Source organism: Conger conger, chromosome 7, assembly GCF_963514075.1.
Source record: "Conger conger chromosome 7, fConCon1.1, whole genome shotgun sequence".
Classification (NCBI taxonomy): Eukaryota; Metazoa; Chordata; class Actinopteri; order Anguilliformes; family Congridae; genus Conger; species Conger conger.
In genome coordinates, this window is record NC_083766.1 from 8,817,926 (window position 1) to 8,837,242 (window position 19,317).

General features: G+C 43.2%; 2 protein-coding genes across 3 annotated transcripts in view; both read left to right on the forward strand.

Moving 5' to 3' along the window:
• Positions 1 to 327: 327 nt before the first annotated feature.
• On the forward strand, positions 328 to 7,644 carry layna (layilin a). Of its 2 annotated transcripts, XM_061247227.1 has the most exons (8): positions 328 to 642; positions 1,153 to 1,173; positions 3,005 to 3,302; positions 4,183 to 4,340; positions 4,656 to 4,700; positions 5,260 to 5,346; positions 6,051 to 6,153; positions 6,479 to 7,644. In XM_061247227.1, exons 1-8 carry the CDS (start codon positions 567 to 569, stop codon positions 6,825 to 6,827), a joined length of 1,137 nt encoding a protein of 378 aa, XP_061103211.1. In that variant the 5' UTR covers positions 328 to 566; the 3' UTR covers positions 6,828 to 7,644. The 2 variants fall into 2 exon arrangements, with proteins under 2 accessions (XP_061103211.1, XP_061103212.1); XM_061247228.1 differs by lacking the exon at positions 1,153 to 1,173.
• Positions 7,645 to 10,099: 2,455 nt separating this feature from the next.
• The window catches only part of sik2a (salt-inducible kinase 2a), a 55,000-nt gene continuing 45,782 nt past the window's right edge, over positions 10,100 to 19,317 (forward strand). Inside the window, exon 1 of the mRNA XM_061250242.1 lies at positions 10,100 to 10,568. Within this exon, the coding sequence (XP_061106226.1) occupies positions 10,431 to 10,568 (138 nt within the window). The 5' untranslated portion in view covers positions 10,100 to 10,430. The remainder of the gene's footprint in view (positions 10,569 to 19,317) is intronic.

Below are 19,317 nucleotides of genomic sequence, written 5' to 3' on the forward strand. Positions count from 1 at the left end.
CGGCTGTTATTTATGACTCTAAATTATTCAATAAAATATAAGTCAGGGCCTGCATTTGTTGTAACTATAATAATAATGTTTTGTGAATGTATGCAAATTAAAGTAGGGAACGGTAAATTGCATGTATAGGACACTTAAATGGTTTAAAAATTGAATCTAAAGAAATGTAATGGCCATTGTTTCAGTACTGGAGATACAAATGACTGTTCAGAAATACATATTATAAACGATCACTTGTTTGATTGTGCACCATCGATTACAGATGAAGTGTTCGCTCTCTCCTGGTCAACATAAAGATTCGCTCCTGTAATGGATGACGTTGTGACTTGATCACACGCGCCTGTCTGGCTCCCCTCTCGCCTCGTTTTCTTCATTCCAGTCTGATCGGATGTCCGAACAAGTCCACTTCTAACGGGAACCGCAGCTTCTCCTACACGGTTTTTAAGATTTATTTTGTGTGTGTGTGTACTTTTGATAACCATGACTTAAACGACAGTAGTAATTCTTAATCGCATATGATTTATATGCGTATTGCTGGCCGCCTAGTAATATGAAAATATGAAGAAATGGATTTTATGAAGCTACTCGGGACTATTCTCTCGGTCTGCTGCTACCCAAGCACCGCATCCAAACTCTTCAGTGGTAAGAAGCAGCGTTTTCTGTGTCCGCTACGGAATTACTTGCAGGCTACAGCAATGCACAATTTGTATACATTCTGGACAATTTAGCCGTTGGTTAAATGGAATACTTCCATTATTTATTTATTTTATTTTTAATACTGTGTTTTCATCGACAGTATGCTATGGCTGCTCTTTAATTGTTTGAAATGAGTTGGATTTTGGGTCTGTGAAACAATTGTGTTTTCAGTTTTCTCAAAATCTCCAACCAATTGTTCAGGTTGTTCAGGTGTTTTGTGCACTTCTGTACAGAAATAGATTGTTTTGGCTCTTGTTCACTAATTCAGAAACATTATATGTGGGATTAGAATTAAGTAAAAACTTGCTTAGATCTCTATTTTGTGATGCGTTTTGTTCCGTAACTTCCGAAAGAAAGCACAAAGTGTGTATTTTGAAACCGAGCCAATTATGTCTTATTCGTGATCGCACTAGTTTACTAATGTGTCTCTTGTCACCTCCTGCTTTCCCCGTGAAGCGGACGTTTATGAGCCCAGAGGTACGTATGCCTGTGCCGCTCCCAATATAAAAGTGGGAACACTGTGCCTGGAAATAAAAGCACGGGGACCGCGTTTTAAACGTGGGAGGGGGCATTCTAGCTGCAGAGATGAAGCGAACCCTAAAGTGAAAAACCAGTTTACAATGGTAGCTTAGTACCGTGAAATGTTATATTAGTTTGGGGGGGGTTTTGTGAGCCAAAAATGCATGTGGAATGCATTTGGCAATTGTTACGGTCAGTAAAAATATAGTGGCTCCCTCCGCAAAGACTCTGCATTCCAGTTTAAATGAATATTAAACGAATATAAATACGTATCTGATTTTGATCTGGGAAAATTATACATACACTCAGTGACCACTTTATTAGGTGCACATGTACTGTACATCGGCTTATTAATGCAAATCTCTAATCAGCCGATCGATCGTGTGGTAGAAAGTTAGTGCATCGGTTGCAGACATGGGCGAGAGGTTCAGTTATCGACCAAATCAGACCAAACATCAGAATGGGAAAACAAATTCTGTGTTCAGTGATTTTTATGTGGAATTTCATGGAATGAATGTTGGTGCCAGACTGGGTTTGAGTATCTCAGATCTCAAATCGCCTGGGATTTCCCACAACAGTCGCTTGGAGTTCTGTCGTGGCGGTTCTGCCTGCAAAAACGGCTTGTTAACGAGAAAGGTCAGAGGAAAATAGCCAGCCTGTTTCAAGCTGACAGTAACCCCAAATAACCACGCGTGACAACAACGGTATGCAGAAGAGCATCTCCGAACGCACAGCATGTCAAACTGTGAGGTGGATGGGCTACAGCAGCGGGAGACCACTCCGGGTCCCACTCCTGTCTGCTAAAGAACAGGAAATCGAGGCTACAGTGGACACAGGCTCCCCAAGACCGGTCAGCTGAGGACTGGAAAAATCTGACAATGATCTGACAATTCTCAATTTCTGCTGTGACGTGCAGAATTTGGCGTGAACAACATGAATTTGTGGAACCACCCTGCCTTGTGCAATGTCACACATTTGGCCTCTTAATACAAATTGAGCCACAGCCTAACTGAGTAATGTTGTTGACCATGTGCATCCCTTTATGGCCACAGTCTACCCATCTTCTGTCAGCTACATCCAGCAGGATGACTAACGCACCGTGTCACAAAGCACAAGCCATCTCCACTTGGTTCCATGGACATGACAAGGAGTTCAGTGTACTCCAGTGACCTCCACGGTCACCGGATCTCAATCCAATAGAGCACCTTTGGCATATGGTGGAATGGGAGAATTGCAGAAGCAATGTGCAGCCAACAAAATCTGCAGCAACTGTGTGATGGTGTCATGTCAATATGGACCAGAATCTCTGAAGAATGTTTCCAGCACCTTGTTGAATCCATGCCACAAGTTGTTCTGGTGACAAAGATAAGGCCTACCCAGTACTAGGTGGTGTACCTAATAAATTGGTTTGAGAAAAACTTGGAAACTGAGTATATATTTCTTATGTTATATGTATAGAAGACAGAAGAGAACAGTATAATATTATACACTTCTAATTTGTGACATACGCATCTGATAGATCCCAATAATTGTTAAGTGTCAATTTTATGTAATCCCGGAGAGGTGAGAGTAATCTCCGTTGTTGCTTTGCATGTATTCTCTGGATGTTGGTGCCGATCAATGCCTGACAATGCAGTAGCGCCCACGCCCCTGCCTGCTTTTTGTCGTTCCCTCTGCGGACGAGCAGGGACAGCCCAAACGCCCCCCGGGGTCCCGGCTGGGTATCGTCCCTCTGTCAGCACCTGCCGCTCAGCCTCTCCTCCTCCCCTCCCCCTCCCTCCGCCCGCAGGTCAGCGTATCTGCCGACGGGGCACGGAGAGGCCCTGCTACAAGATCGCGTACTTCCAGGACATGCAGCGCAAGGCGAACTTCGAGGAGGCCGGCCGGGCGTGCCGCAGCGACGGCGGGGAGCTGCTGAGCATCGAGACGGAGAGCGAGCAGCGGCTGATCGAGACCTTCATCCAGGAGCTGCGCGCCGCCGACGGGGACTTCTGGATCGGCCTGAGCCGCAGCCAGGGCTACCAGGAGACCAGCAGCGACTGCCCCGCCCAGTACCACTGGCAGGACGGCAGCCGGGCCACCTTCAGGTGCGAAACGGAGCGCCGGCGTGCCGCCAGGGCCGAGATACTCGGTCCACCTGCGGCGTGTCATCGACGTGGGCTTTCCTCTCCTCCACCTCGACAGACGCGGCCTGTGCCGCCCGTAGCAGGACGACTAGCAACCGCGACGGAGATTAGATTAAGGGCCGTTCCGTCAGAATGACCGCTCCGATACATCTGCGTGTAAATGTTCCTTATACGTTTAATTGAGAACATGCGGAAATATTAGCTCCATTGGATTCGTCGTTCCTGTGATATTGGAGGGGTGGCACCAAAAGCCACTTGCGAGTGGAAATTGAGGTTTTGCGCTGATTTTGGAGCATCCTGTCTTTGGCATTAAAGCAGTGAAAAACCTGAAAATGTGTACTCTGACACAATTTTCTGTATACTTTCAGGTTATGTGATTTTAATAATACTGCTCAGAAAAAGCGTGCAGTTTGTCAAAATTGTGCAGCTTGGAAATTTTGTTTAAAATATTTGATGGCTTATTACATCAGCACCACTTGGTGCATGACTTCAAAAATTCATTTTCATTAAGAATAGCCAAGAGGAAAATTAAGTCAAATAGCGAATTCATTAAAAAAATTATGCAATGCCAAAGTTGGGTCTGGACAGAAAATTACCAAAAAGTGTTGTATATTCAACAAAATAGCTGGTCAGCTGGAAAGTTTCAGATCAAAATTAAACTATGTAGTTTAGGTATAATAGGCCTACTTATGTAAGTTGAGTTGATACTGCTGTTTTGATCATTTCAAAGAGAAGCTAAATTCTCAATAAAACATACTTTTATGGCTTCCTACTTCAGCGCCACTTTCCCGGTGCCATTTCACGGTTTGTGTACAGAATGTGCAATGCTCGTGTGTTTCAGGAACTGGCACTGGGATGAGCCGTCCTGCGGGTACGAGGTGTGTGTGGTGATGTACCACCAGCCCTCCGCCCCCCCGGGCCTGGGGGGACTCTACATGTTCCAGTGGAACGACGACAACTGCGATACCAAGAACAACTTCATCTGCAAGTACACCCGAGGTGAGGGACCTTCCCACACAGCTGAGGGACCTTCCCATCCGGTCTCCGTCCGCTTCTACTTCTGTCCGGATACGTCACAGAAAAGCCAGACTGCTTTTGCTCTTTATCTGTCTGCAGTTGCATTTTCTGAGTGACAGGGCACTGCTACAGCACGCATCTAGGGGACCAGCACCGTTCAAGAGCTTGTATTTTACATGGGCTTTTATATGAATTCTGAGCTTAAAGGCTTAGATGATCAAAACAATCAGTTTGAATGTTTACTCATTTTTCTAAGTGTTTTACCCCCTCTAGCTAAACTCTGCATCTTGTTTTCAGAAAAACAGCCAGACTCCACAGCAGCGGGGAATGTCACACACACAGGTGAGCACTTGCTACATTGCTGGCGACATTACATATGAAAATCTGCCAATTTGGCGGCAACAAATTATGTGCAAGCCTTTTAAGGGATTTTGACCAATGGTGGACGGGAAACTGTGGATGGCTTCTTCTTTCCGTGTGGATTTCAAATTTAAAGGTGATACACTTCAAGTTTAACTGAGGAAAAAACTATTATAGCTGTGATAATGTAGTCAGCTAATATCGAGTCAGTTTGATCTCTTACTCAATTAGCTCATTGATTACCAAACCTCATCTCAGTGACCGCCAGCCGGGCCCAGGTACCTGATGTGTTCCATCTCAAGCACACCTCATAGACCTAACCAAGGACCTGCAAGCTTACTGAGAACTGACACTTTCTACAGGATATAAATGAATATTTCCTGGCCCACTTGCAGATTTGCAACCCCTTTGATGAGACATTATTCTCAGAAGACCAGAGGAATTGGTTCTCTCTCCTTCTCCCAACAGTGAATTGTGTTATTTTAAAACATTTAGTTTCTTGTTCTGTCAAAGTGGTTTATTCTTACCAATACTTTTTTAGATTCTCCAACCATGTCTCTCAGACCAAAATACCCAGCAGTTACTGTTGACGATGACAAGATCAAAGTAGAAGTGTCTCACTCCAAAGGTACTAAATACATTAACTTTTTTTTTAATGGCATGTCAGATATATTTTGACTAAAATAAACTGTATGGGTAAGCCTATGACATCAATGCATGTGCTTTCTAACCTCTGTATTATAAATCTATGTTATATTTGTACTGTATTTACATAATATTAATTAGCATGTCCTTCAATATCATTCATATTGTACCTGTGACATTTTCCTTTTTAAAGTCAAAGTGATGTTAATAAATTAATTATTTACTGATATTTTATTAGAAATTAAATATAGTTCATATTAATATCTTTTTTATTAGCTTGGATAGTTTGGATAGTGTGTTTTATCATCATATAGAGCTCTTCCATCTTGTTCACACATTTTCTCCCTTTTACTTGAAAATATGATTGTGTTCATATATAATTAATAATATACTCATTTTTCATTATATTATATTATTATAATGACTATATTTCATTATATTAATTCACTTACAAACTGATTTCATCACTTATTTACTCAGTTAAAAACAGTCATTGACTCTGCTCAAGCACCAAATCGTTCACCCATTTATGCAGACTGGCTCTTGTTTTACCCCTGTTTTACCACTAGAGGTCACACCTCGGTTAGTTCTTGTTTCAGTTTTTGTTGCGTACATTTATTAACAGTTCCCGCGGCCACGCGCGTACAAGCCAGCTGAGTGTGTTCGTGTTCCCCTCCCGCCTCTCAGACAGGGCTCTGAATATCGCCTACATTGTCCTGCCCACCATCCCTCTGCTGTTGCTGCTGCTGGTGGCGTCGGGGGTGTTCTGCTTCAAGCTCCTGGCCAGGAGGTAGGAATCCCCTGCTTTCTTTACATTACATTACATCACATTACATTACTACATTAATGGCATTTGGCAGACGCTCTTATGCAGAGTGACGTACAGTTGATTAGACAAAGCAGGAGACAATCCTCCCCTGGAGCAATGCAGGGTTAAGGGCCTTGCTCAAGGGCCCAACGGCTGTGCGGATCTTATTGTGGGGTCGAACCAGCGACCTTGCAGGTCCCAGTCATGCACCTTAACCGCTACGCTACAGGCCGCTGTCCACTGCGTGATAGTGCCGTGAGGTCTTCAGCGGGGTCGTGTCATGCTCACTGCGTCTCCCTGCGTGCAGGAGGAAGGAGGAGACGGAAACCTGCCCCAAGGAGCCGGGGTACTGGGTGCCCGCGGACCGCTGCAACAGCCCGAGCCCGGACGTCTACAACGTCATCAGCAAGCAGCACGAGTCCGACCTGACCGGCACCCGCCCGGACATCAAGAACACGTCGTTCCTGGGCTCCTCGCCCGACACGCCGCCCGGCGACTACGACAACCTGGCGGGCCGGGACACGGAGAGCGGCTTCGTGACGCTGGCCAGCACGGAGAGCGGCTTCGTGACCAACGAGCTGTACGACAGCTACCCGGGCCGGGGCCGCTACTACCGCGAGGCGGGGTGGGTGGACAACGAGATCTACGGCTACTGAGGCCTTCTCCCCCGGTTTCCCTGCTTCCGCCCAGCCTCCTGCCTGTTCCCCCCCGGGCAACGGGCCCAAAGTGACCGGACTCGCAGGCTTGCCCAGCCATTGGCTCCGCTCAGCGCCTCCAGCCCAGCCCGCCCGGAGCGCGTCACGGCCGAGGCCGCCTGGGCTGCTCTTGTGGAGGCTGGGGGCTGGGATTTGGACAGGCCCCTCGGGAAGTGCGACACGAAACGCATGATAACCACTTTGATATTCCTCTGAACTCTGCTTTTTCTCACCTCCCCTCTTTCTCTCACCTCTCCCTTTCGTCAAAAAAAAAAAAAAAAAAAAACTCCACAAGCACACACGCACATACATAAATGCACATTCGTAAACTCTTGTATAGCAGGATGGCTGGACTAGATTTCCTACTTTGAGCTGGCAAACAGCGCGCTGGTTTGCACAGGTAAAACACAGGCAGTTTGAATATGCTTTTCTAAAAAAATTACAAAAAAATATAATGTACAGGAGCGAACGCAGGCTGCCAGTGAATGACGTGCAGTTCTTCAACAATTAACATCATTTTGACAGAAAAGGTGGTAGCACGGCTTGTACTGATTTTGCATGACTCTGTAATACTGCTTTTGCCTGTGCTTGGACAGGTAGGGTTAAGGGCAAGATTGTGTCCACCTTCACTCAACCCCAGTCCCTCACCCCTATAGCTAAAATGTGCCTGCCCAGTTATTCACTAGAATCCCTCGTGCACTGAGCTAGACTGGAATGCATTTTGGTATGATGCAAGTATTGTGTATGAAACATCAATAAACCAGACCAAAAAATGTTTGTCCTTTTTATCCATTTCTGAAAATATTAAAAAGAGCATTTGCAAGCTGCCGAATTTAAACAGCAGAACCATAGAAAATCTGAAATTGCTAATTGATGTATGCATTTCTGGCAATTGTACCATTAATCAATTACGAAGGTAGCAAAGTTACAATTGGTTACATTAAGAAGAATTAAGTTTTTGTTTTTTTAAACGTGGTGAAATGTAATATTTTCTAGCAACCTCAAACATTGCCATAACTTGAAGTGGACTTGTGTCCTCGATAAAGGCTGATGCAATTTAAATGAGCTATAGACCTGTAACATAGCCTACAGCAGTGACATATTCCTCTTTCTTGTGAGTAGGACATAGAGCCCCCAATGGCATATTTAACTCTGAGTCTTCAGTTTAATGTACAAATGGTATTCATATTACTGCTGCGGGGATCTGTCTCAATGAGTTTTCACCTAGCAAAATCTCAGAATCTACTTCCTTCCTTATTAACTCATGCTGTGAGTGTTTGCTTGCCTATTATTTGCCTTGCTCTTTGTTTTATACAGCCGATAATATGGTACATTGAATGTACAAAATGAATGCAGAGTACAGATTGTCAGCATGGTGGAAGGAGTAATGTGGAGCCAGGGTATAGCCTATCCTCCAAGTATACTGCTAGTCAAATATAGGAGAGCAGCAGAAGGTATTGAAACTTTACACAAACTGTGCTTACAAATATTTTAAAGTATTAATATTAACTTTCTATTCATAGGGTGATTACTCCTCCTCTAATGAATAGCTCATTTAAATTGATGACAGAAAGGCCATTAAAAATCGGGTAGCTATATATGCAGAATAAACGATCAGGAAAACAGAAATTTCAAGACAACCTCCACGACGTTAAATCACCTCGCTAATCACTGGAAGCCAAGTAGGATACACAATTGCTTGTTTAGTAACCCAGTGTCTTTCGTTTAAAACTTCGTGCACTTGAGATGTCTTTTATAACATTATAAGAGCTGACCAGTGCCACATCTGACGCGTTCTCAACGAAATGATCAAGTTATGAAAACTAAAAATAAATGGTAATTTATGTACGTGTGCAGAACATTCCCAGGCCGAAGTGTTCAGTCTGCTTTGGAAAGAATGTCGGTTCTGTGTCCAATTTTATGGTAGGCCTACATAAACGTGGATTGTTGCATTTTAAATATTGGTGTTCTTTTCACACGGCTTCAGAAAGGACTCAGTCTGAAGTCTGAAGCCTAAAAGTGTTGTATTTGGCTGAGACCAATCACAGATAGCGGGGGCGACAGAAGAAACGGTTAAGTGTCAGGGGGAAATGGAAGGAAGCACATCTCGAACACACGTGCAGGAAACGCGCCAGTGATAAGAGACTCCCCGCGCGTCCTGGCAGGCTGTAGCGTAATATCGCTAGGCTAGAAATATTTGTGATAGACAAATCAAAAATGTATTTTAACGATATGATCCATAGCCATAGGAATCGCGTTGTTACATTACTTCATCATGTTAATTTATTCTAGCCTATTATTACGTCAATTATTGGATAGCCTATACAACTGAACAATTTTACATCTAAAAAGCTAAATGTTATTTGTGTTTATAAAGAGCCACGGTGATTCATTTTTTGATTGAAAATGTATGTTCTTCTGTAGTCTGTGCAGTTATTAGAAAGGACAGTAGATGACGCTGCTCTACTACTGTAGTGTGAAGCAGGTTGGTCGACTATTGTACACACAGCTGTGTCGAGCCAGGCGGTCACGATGTTAAGCAGAACGCATTTATTGATGTGACAAAACATGCATGCATACATACATTTGTCGCATGCAAATGTACTTGTTTTATTCACTCTTAACATTTCAAAGTGAATATTATTTCACACGAAACGAATTAGCTGAAATATGTAGGCCTATTAGGCTGTGCGTAAATGTGGCTACAATAGGAATGATTAGAGCCATCATGGTTAATCACCAGCCAACGTAAGCTCGTTGGCCTATTGCCTGTCAAACGACTTAGGTATGCATTTCTTTGTGGAAGTGTGTGATGTTAACATAGCCTACCTTATTCGAAATTGCAAGATGACGTTACTCATGCTACCAAACTCGAGTGCATGTCGGATGTGGATCTAGCCTACATTCTTAGCTGAGCAGTTCACATAGGCCTAAACCATGAGTTAATGTAACTAGTCAACACGTGCACATTTTTATCTTCCTCCTATCTTTCACTTCAACCCCTGCAACAAAAGCTTTTTTATCAAAGCTACAGTCGGTAATAGCTATCATATCAGCGCTGGTCGAGCAAACAGACTGACAGCTGATTGCAATAGCTGGCGTTTGACGTAAGCGGTGGATCTCGTTGTCTTGGAGACGAATTGGCACTGGACTGTGGAACGGCTTCAAAGGTCCGCCCCCTGTACAAATACCCCCAGCAGCTCTGACGTCAATGCACGCCGAGCGGAGAGAACCACGATGCCGTCTGCAAGAAGTCATCCCGTGCTCCGTCGCTAGTAGAACTGCAGACCACACAGTCTGCCTATAGCGCCTTTGTATTGGAAGGAGCTATGTGACAGACCGAGAGACTCGACTATGCCCGCTGTAGTTCTGTTGCACTGAATGCGCGCTCAGGCAGCGATGTTCAGGCAGGCTCACGAATTGAGCATTCTGCATTGTCTGCTTTTAAGAGGCAGAGTTTAGTGGACGGTCTCTTATCCCTCTACATTTGCTTGCGAGCCTAGAGTCTCCAGTAGTGGGTCAACCTTTCCTTTCTGAAACCCTCCCCTCCACCCCCAATACAGCATGGTCATGGCGGACTGTCACCAAAAACCGATGCTTCGGGGTCCGGTTCGAGTGGGTTTTTACGATATCGAGCGCACTTTAGGAAAAGGAAATTTCGCTGTTGTGAAGCTGGCGAGACATCGCATCACTAAGACAGAGGTGAGTGTACCTGCCCGGATAGTCTGTAAACTACGACCTGCTAGCTAATGTGCATTTCCACAGCCACTTTCAGTTGTCATTACAAACGTTACTGACCGGACTGGATGCAAGTCAGGAACTATCTAGCCGGTGTCAGCTTTCGCAAAATGCGCCACTAACCCCAATGTGTACTTCAACGTTGTCCATAAACCTATCACAGCCGTATATCATTTTATGTTATTATTTATTGCATTTGCATTTCTATGTCGCCAGTGACGCACATGTCACGGTAACTGGCTGGTCAGCTAGATCTTGCACGTTCAATAATGGGAAATGATGCGCCGTGCAAAAGTTTCTTTGTTACAACCAGTCCGTCACTTACATTCGACACATGGATCTGAGTTTATGGTCCAAACAAGGCAGTTTCAGTGCGTTGTCATTGTCGTTATTCATTTTGACATTCATCGGAATGTACTGGTTATGGCAGTGTAAAACCATACGAGCAGTAATTCTAAAATTAGGCTTGAATAAAAACGTAGCGTATAGTTTCTGATTTTCAAGATTAGTAGTGCAGTGTGGTTGACAGACAAGGTATTGTTATAGTGGGGTGATAATAGCATAGTGCACAGGAATGGTTGGCAAGCCCTTACTGTTGGTATGCCTGTGGGTCGGACTTTCATTCCATTAACTGAATTTAATTCTCTCCTCACCGACAAAGGTTACAGTTGTTTTGTAAAATAAAATAAAATAAATTTAAAAAAAGACATTGTAATGACAGTGCAACGCTATTCCTCAGTTCAATACTATAACGACGCAATTTTTTTCGAAAGTATTCTACAGTGCATGTCCTCATCTGTTTTACCCTTCAAATATTGCACAGCTTCAAATAATACGTTGCCGACAAACTTTATTTCATATAGACTGAATATAAGTAAATACAGTTGGAGGACACTCATCCGTGGTGTTCAGTACACATGTAATCCTGTTAGCTCATGCAGCCAAAAGGACAATAGCCCTTTTTTTTCAGAACTAAAAATCAAATGCATTGGGTTTTTTTTTTTTTGTTGCAGCTGTAAGCCTGTCACGTCTGTACAGTGGAAGGAATTAACTTGCTATTGCTAAGCAAAAATAGAATGTCAGTCTTCAATAGCAGGTTGTAATTCAGATGAATGCATTATTTGTAAGGGGATCAAAGGCACGTGGAAAGGCCTGTCATAATGTGGAAGAGCTAATAGCGCAGAGATGGTGGTGTGTGTTGATTAAAGATTTTCAAAATCAATATCAAATATAGGGTAGAGGAAAACGTGACAGCAGGGGGAGACATGACGGGTGCTATATTATTACAGTGTATTTACAATATTGCATTACAGCAGCTGCGCCTTACCCCTTATAGGCTGTTGGTGAGATCAACATACCTTATATCACAGTCTTCCAGTTGCATTATTTCTGCTGTTATTAGCCTGGCAGCTATTGCCCAAGGTCTGTATGTTGCATTGCATACATAGCACCTTTTTATTTCTTTGTTCCTCTTTTTAACTCTGCCCTGCTAAAGCAAGCTCTGTCACAAAACAGCCATTCCGATTATTCAGCATATTACATTTATGGGCCCGTGCATCGTATATATTTTCCCCTACTGAAACATTAGTTTAGACCACCTGTTTAACCACTGCTTTGGGGATTGGCTGTATATTCCATTTGAGGCGGCCTTATTATGAGGAGAAACCAGTTTAGGTGTGGTAAAGCATCACATTTTGCGATGTTTTATTGGTCGTGGATATGGCGAATGCCTCTTTTTTTACCACGACACTTGGTGAAGAAAAAACCTAAACACATTTTATACTTGTGTTGAAAGCATACCAAGGAATACTATTTTCTAACTAATACTAACTGTACGGTGAAATGTTTTGTCAGGGCAGTTTATCAGATTTTAAATCAAGCAGAGACTATCATGGGGGAAGAACGACAAGCAACAGAAATGGGTAAATACAGTACCACAGTTTATTTCCTGTTTTGTTTGTCAGTCACATAGAGAATATCCAAATCATCTCAATGTTTATTTAATGGTGACAGTGGTGATAGGGGTGTCTGGCACTTTACAAGGTGTTTGTCATAAATTACAGTCTGTAATGTCGTGGGGACATTATTAACACGCCATTAGAAATTAATATGACTTTACCCAGTATGACTTATAATTTACTCATAAATGATTCATTCTTCTAAACCACAGAATGGAACGTCATAATCTGTCCTAAATTCTCGTAGCACCACTTTTCTTTTTAAACATAATTTCAGTGTGTGGGGAGTGGTATTAAAAGACTCTGCATGTAGCAAGCTTAAGGCTGTGTGCTGAAATCCGCAACCTGAGCCGGGTGCTTGTGGGCCTCTGTGTTCTGCACTGTGTCAGTTCACTTTTATCCATGCCTCTATTACACTTTCAGTTAGCTAGCTTGTCATCGTGGCCTTTGTGTTACGTAAAGTGCTAATCGAGACGTGCGTGACAGCTTTTCTTTCAATGTTTTTACAGCCTGCAGCCTTTAAAAGTTGTTTGATTGATTATTCAGTCACATATATTACACCGCGCGTTTCATCGACCTCTGTGCCTGATTATTTTAGCACACAGTGTTTTAGTTTGTGTTTGGTCTTTACCTTTCAGGACACAGACCAGATTTACCAATAGGAATAAAAAAGACTAGCGTTATTAGTCAGTATTTATAACATGAGGTGGACTTGGTTAGACAGGGGGTTTTTAATATTACAGTTATATGAGTTTGAAATTTAACAATCATATGATTGACTACTGTTGTGGTTGAATAGCTAGCTTGAATAAACTGTTCAGTCTCACTGCTCACTTACTGTTGAAATAACAATTACCTGCCAGAATGTATCTTGGATTTATTAATGGCATTTTTTAATATTCTCAAAGGAATATTGGGGCTGTTAACTGTTTAATGAAGTGTTTGAGAAACATGTTATTCTGGGATGGGTGTATCAAGATTGGATAGGGGAGGCAAGGCATGTTGGAATATTAGTTTTACTTCAGTGACAATTACATGTAAAGTTAAATCATAGTTTATTACTTGCTATCAAAGCTTTTTTTCTGTGTTATTGCAGACATTTTGAAAAAGTCTTGTTTTGGTGTTCCACCTAAGACAGAGTATTTCCATAATGGAAATTTGCATACATTTTCAGGGTTACCCCCGAAAATCTACAAACTGTAAGTACTAACAGAGCAAAGACAGCAAACATCTATATATAGGGTACAGATTTATCTTGTTGTACTCCATAAGTAAATGCAATGACTCAGAAAGGGCATATTGTGATACTACTGTGGGATATCTCTTCCTAGCACTAGAAATGCAGTTGAAAGAAATAGGGTCTGATTTGCGGTTGTTGTGCAAAAATGTATTGTAAACAACAGGCTTATGTGGCCGGCTTGTATCTTTGTTGCCTGTGGACAGGTTATATAACCCCAACAACAATAATCTTTTGTGTGTGTGTGTGTGGGTGTGTGTGTATGTGTGTGTGTATGTATGTGCACCAGTTCAAACATAACCATCAGAGTGTGCTGCAAATCCCCAAATTCCAAACACACTGCAACAGCAGGGAAGCAGGCAGTTATGTCAGGTAGTAATTCAATTTAGCAAGTGCTTTTCGCAGCTACCTACAAGTTTACTCACAGGCAGACTCAATCGCTCTTCTTGACCTCTCTGTTACTTGAGTCTATCATTAAATTCTGTTGTATTGCATTGTGGGGGGCCTTGGCTTTCACACGGAAAGCCCCCCCCCCCCCCCCATCAGCGCACATTCAACTTTTTCTTTCAATTCATTTCCTCTCTGGTTCAACATTTTCGTAATGAGCATTAAGGCTTCATAGTTCTTCCCTCTAAACGAAATTGCGCACGCACTAGGCGGTTTCTCGCAGTTCTTGTTGACGCATTCAGGAGTGCTCACATTTGCCCCAAGAATTTGATTGGAATGGCAGCAATGTGGTCACCAAACCTTGGCTTGGTGAGGACTGAAATGCGTCAGGCTGTTTTGTTTCTAAACAAGGGTTTCAGTTTAGACTACTGGACAAAAAGTGCTGCTGAAATCTTTACTCAAACAGACCTGTAAGACTAGGACTGTTTTAGAGAGGACACATCACAGATTGTATTTTTCACAGATGCTTAATGCAATAAGCTGTGGCCATTACAAGAGCATCTCACTATCATATGAGCAAAAAGTGCACATGCGTTTAAAAAAACACAGGGGCCGATGTTTCCTCATAGAACATAAAAACAACAGAACATCATAACTGACATCATTTTGACCTTTTGACCATTGACCCCTGACCCCTGGGAGCAACACTGGGCCTTTCTTGCACTTGTTCTTTTAAGGAAGTGGGGGGTTTTTTTTTGTCACATTGGGTGAATTCATTCTTTTGTTCTCATGAAAACTGCATTTCAAACACAGGGGTCCAGCTCCTTTAAATATTACTTACTGCCATAAGACACTTTAATTTCTCCCATCTCTTTTTTTTTCTCAATTTCATTTGTAATTTTTTCTTTGCCCGGTGATGAAATGAGCTGCCGACCAATGAGGAACCTTTTTATTAATAACGCACGTATTTTTCATCTGATGTGATCTGAATCGTCTACTCCACCCATTGGTCACTGAATTGAATCAGTTTAATATTCTACCTGAGCAGCTTTTTTTTCTACATTTTTGCTGTTCTTTGCTTCTTTGTGACCCTTGCTGATTTACTTTACTTTAATTTCTCTACAGAATCGGACAGAGGTCATCAAGTTAGCATGAGGATCGTTAATAATCCCGACAGTTTTATCGAGGACAGTGGCAGCATTGTAATTTCATGGCGTTCCATGAATCCACCACATTCAAAGCTTATCGATGTTTGGAGCTTGTGGCGTTTTAAGCAACACATGCTCCACACTGTACACAAGGGCCACTTTCTCATAACACTGGCATGTTGTCAAATTGTGAGAAATAATCATAATCTTCCCATTCTCCTCCCTCCATCAGTCAGTTCTACAGTCTTTTAAAATGTTTATTTTCACCTGAATGATATCTTTAACACCTGAACACGTTTTATATATAGCATATCTCAAAAGCACTTGATGTAGGTAGCTATATTTCACATGAGGTTGTATATTTCTTTTCATTTTATTAGATGCATTTCAATCTATTTTACTGTTGACACACAGGCTCGTTAAATATATACACTCAGTGAGCACTTTATTGGTATTTATTAGATTATTAGACCTATTTTTTAGATACATTTTTTAGACTTATTGGTCTTCTGTTGTGGCGGATGGTGCAGTGGGTAGCACTGCCGCCTCACAGCAAGGAGGTCCTGGGTTCGAATCCCAGTCGGCCGGGGCCTCTCTGTGCGGAGTTTGCATGTTCTGCCCGTGTTCCTCCGGGTACTCCGGTCTCCTCCCACAGTCCAAAGACATGCAGGTTAGGCTGATTGGAGAGTCTAAATTGCCCATAGGTATGAGTGTGTGAGTGAATGGTGTGTGTGCCCTGCGATGGACTGGCGACCTGTCCAGGGTGTATTCCTGCCTTTTGCCCAATGTATGCTGGGATAGGCTCCAGCCCCCCTGCGACCCTGTTCAGGATAAGCGGGTTAAGATAATGGATGGATGGATGGATGGATGGATGGTCTTCTGCTGCTGTAGCCTATCCACTTAAAGGTTTGACACATTGTGTGTTCAGAGATACTCTTCTGCATAAGGCGTGGTTGTAAGGCGTGGTTATTTGAGTTACTGTCACCTTCCTGTCAGCTTCGACCAGTCTGGCCCTTCTCCACCGACCTCTCCGACCTCTCTCATTAACAACGCATTTTTGCCCACTGGACGTTTTTAGTTTTTCGTGCCATTCTCTGAAAACGCTAGAGACTGTTGTGTGTGAAAATCCCAGGAGATCAGCAGTTTCTTCTAAAGTTTCTTCGCCAAGTTCGTTCCGGAAGGAAATTATCCTTCTTTTTTATAGCATCTCCGCTTAGGTTGCGATCGGTTAGGTTAGAAAGTCGAATCCACAACGAAGGTTAGCACAGGTGATCCAGTGTGCGGTGTTTATACAACCGCGACCCTGTAAGTGGCAAACGTTGGTCGATTAAATGAGCAACAAGTCTATACAACCATCAGTACAGCTTTGTTCATCTGTTAGTAGAATAATGTAGAGCGTGTATTGACTACCTTTCATTCCTGGGAGCTTCTGCAATTTTTTGATTTCATATTATTTTGTTAGGCCCTACTGAAACAGAAGCAGATCTGTTCAGTCTCTTTCATTTTGTCAGACTGGGTTTGAAACTAATACTTGGGTATAAAAAGAATGAGGCAAAGTATACTTAACCATTAGAGACCTAGGGTGATGTTTTTTCTGACACTATTTTCAGATTTTTTACAGATGAAACAGGTTTATCTAGTAGATAACTCCTCAAGACTATTTGACTATTTTCCAGCTTAGGCCTAGATTTGATATGGTTTAGTTGGTTGGCCCCTTTATATGAGAAAAGAAACTTTTTTTTTTTCTTTTTTTTTTTTTGCTTACTCAAAAAATGTTCACTTGAGTAATGTATCATTTTACATTACTAGAATATGGAGTATGTATGGTGTAATCACATCATACCACCATATCAATAGGACATGCCATTGCTTTATAATATACAGAAATATCAGCACTACCTGGAGGAAATATGCTTGGAGAGCTGAAATGGTCAAATAAGATAAGTTGTACAACTATAATACATTATACAATAAATAATAATACATTATAAAATAAAATAAAAATAACATTACAAGTCTCCCCTGCATAACAAAAAGAAAATGATCTTATGTTCAGAAATAAGGGAGCTATTCAATGGAAATGAAAGGGAGTGCTTTTTGATGCAAATTGTGCCAGTTGGATTCAGAGGATTAATGGCAGCAGTGTGGTTAATGTCATGTAATGTAGTGGGTTAGGTAATATAACAAGTTAGGCACCCTACCTTGTTTCAGGGTGTATTCCCTCATTACGAAATATTCCCTTGCAAAAAGTGCATCCCATAACCGCTTCAATAAAATATCCGATACACATGCAAATACCCTATACCTGCGCAAGGGAATACGTAAAATATGTCACTCTGAATAAAGAAGCCTGCAGATCTATATTAAGATGTAAAAATGTCGGCACTTCCAGGCACAAAACAGGCTAAGAACATAATGTCCTATACCGTTCTTTTATGGGAAGAACACTGCAACAGCCCTGTCTATCATAAAGGAGTTGTCACTAGCGAACTCTGAAGTTGGAGCTAGCTAGCTGTGCGGCATTGTTTTCAGTCCCTCTGTTTACTCGTTCCGTTGCTTTTATACTGTAACGCTTTACTTTTTCTTTCTTTTTTTAAACATATATTTGTAATGGAAATGAGCGTGTGGCTGCTGTCTCTTGAACGGGCCTCTTTTCTGAAAGAGGCTTTAATCTCAGAGAGACAACCTGTATAAATAGAGGATAAATGAAATGGAAATGGAAATTGAGCTGACAAAAACGGAGGAAAGAAAAGTCTAAGCCTGACCGAGGGAGACGCTGGCAGGGCACGGGTGTGAGGGATGAAGGTCGCTCACCCTCACCTCTTCTTCCCCCCCCCCCCCCCCCCCACTCCCCTCTTTCTCTTCCTCCTCTGCGGTGGGACGTTTCCCATCAGGCCCCTGGACGCAGTGTCTGGGGTTTCACATCCAAGTGTGTGAGTGCTGAGAGGTGCTGTACACTGCACAGTGGGGGGGATGTAGTTTTCACCTCGGCTGTGTGTGTGTTTGTACACGTATGTAGTATAAAATGTAGCGCACATAGAGTGTAATACACATGCGTGTGCATGTGAAAAATCATACCTTTCAAAATAATGGATGTTTGGAAATCTCAAATTTGCTCTTTTGTACTGACACACTAATGCAGAAAACAAAAAAATGAAATTAATCAAAATATCTAAGACCAGATTTATATAAACATCTAGGGTGCCTAAGAGTACTGTACATGCAAACATCTGTATGTCTGAACGGGGCTGACTGAACGCAACATCTTCAAGTTGCCCATGAAGCTTTATTGAGATATGTGTTTGTGTTTAAGTGTCTATGGGACGTGCGTACGTACGTGCATCGAGCACGCTTCCACATTTGGTGCCGCGCATCTGCCTGTGGTCACACTGCTGGCGCGTCTGAGCTGAATTTCACACACTCCCTCCCTGCGGCAGCGAGAAACTGTTGACCTCATGGCTGCTGAGCGGTGGACTTCCCTGTCTGAAGCGGCACGCGATGGCGAACGTTCCCCAAAGCGAGGGGGGCCGGGTCAAACGACATCGCCGCACCCCGACTGTGAACATCGTCACGTCTCCTCAGTCCAGATGGACACGGTGCGCTTTCGAGGGTTCGCACGTCCACATGCGTAAATGCAGCATTAGGAAGATTCCATTCACGCTCTACATGGTTAATGCAGGTGATGGGGGGGGGGGGGGGGGGGTCACAGCCAAGCTCAGGCGTGCCGCTCTTGCGTTGGCACGGGGACGGATCGTCCGTGGCTCAGGCGTGCCGCTCTTGCGTTGGCACGGGGACGGATCGTCCGTGGCTCAGGGGGCTCTTGCGTTGGCACGGGGACGGATCGTCCGTGGCTCAGGGGGCTCTTGCGTTGGCACGGGGACGGATCGTCCGTGGCTCAGGCGTGCCGCCCTTGCGTTGGCACGGGGACGGATCGTCCGTGGCTCAGGCGCGCCGCTCTTGCGTTGGCATGGGGACGGATCGTC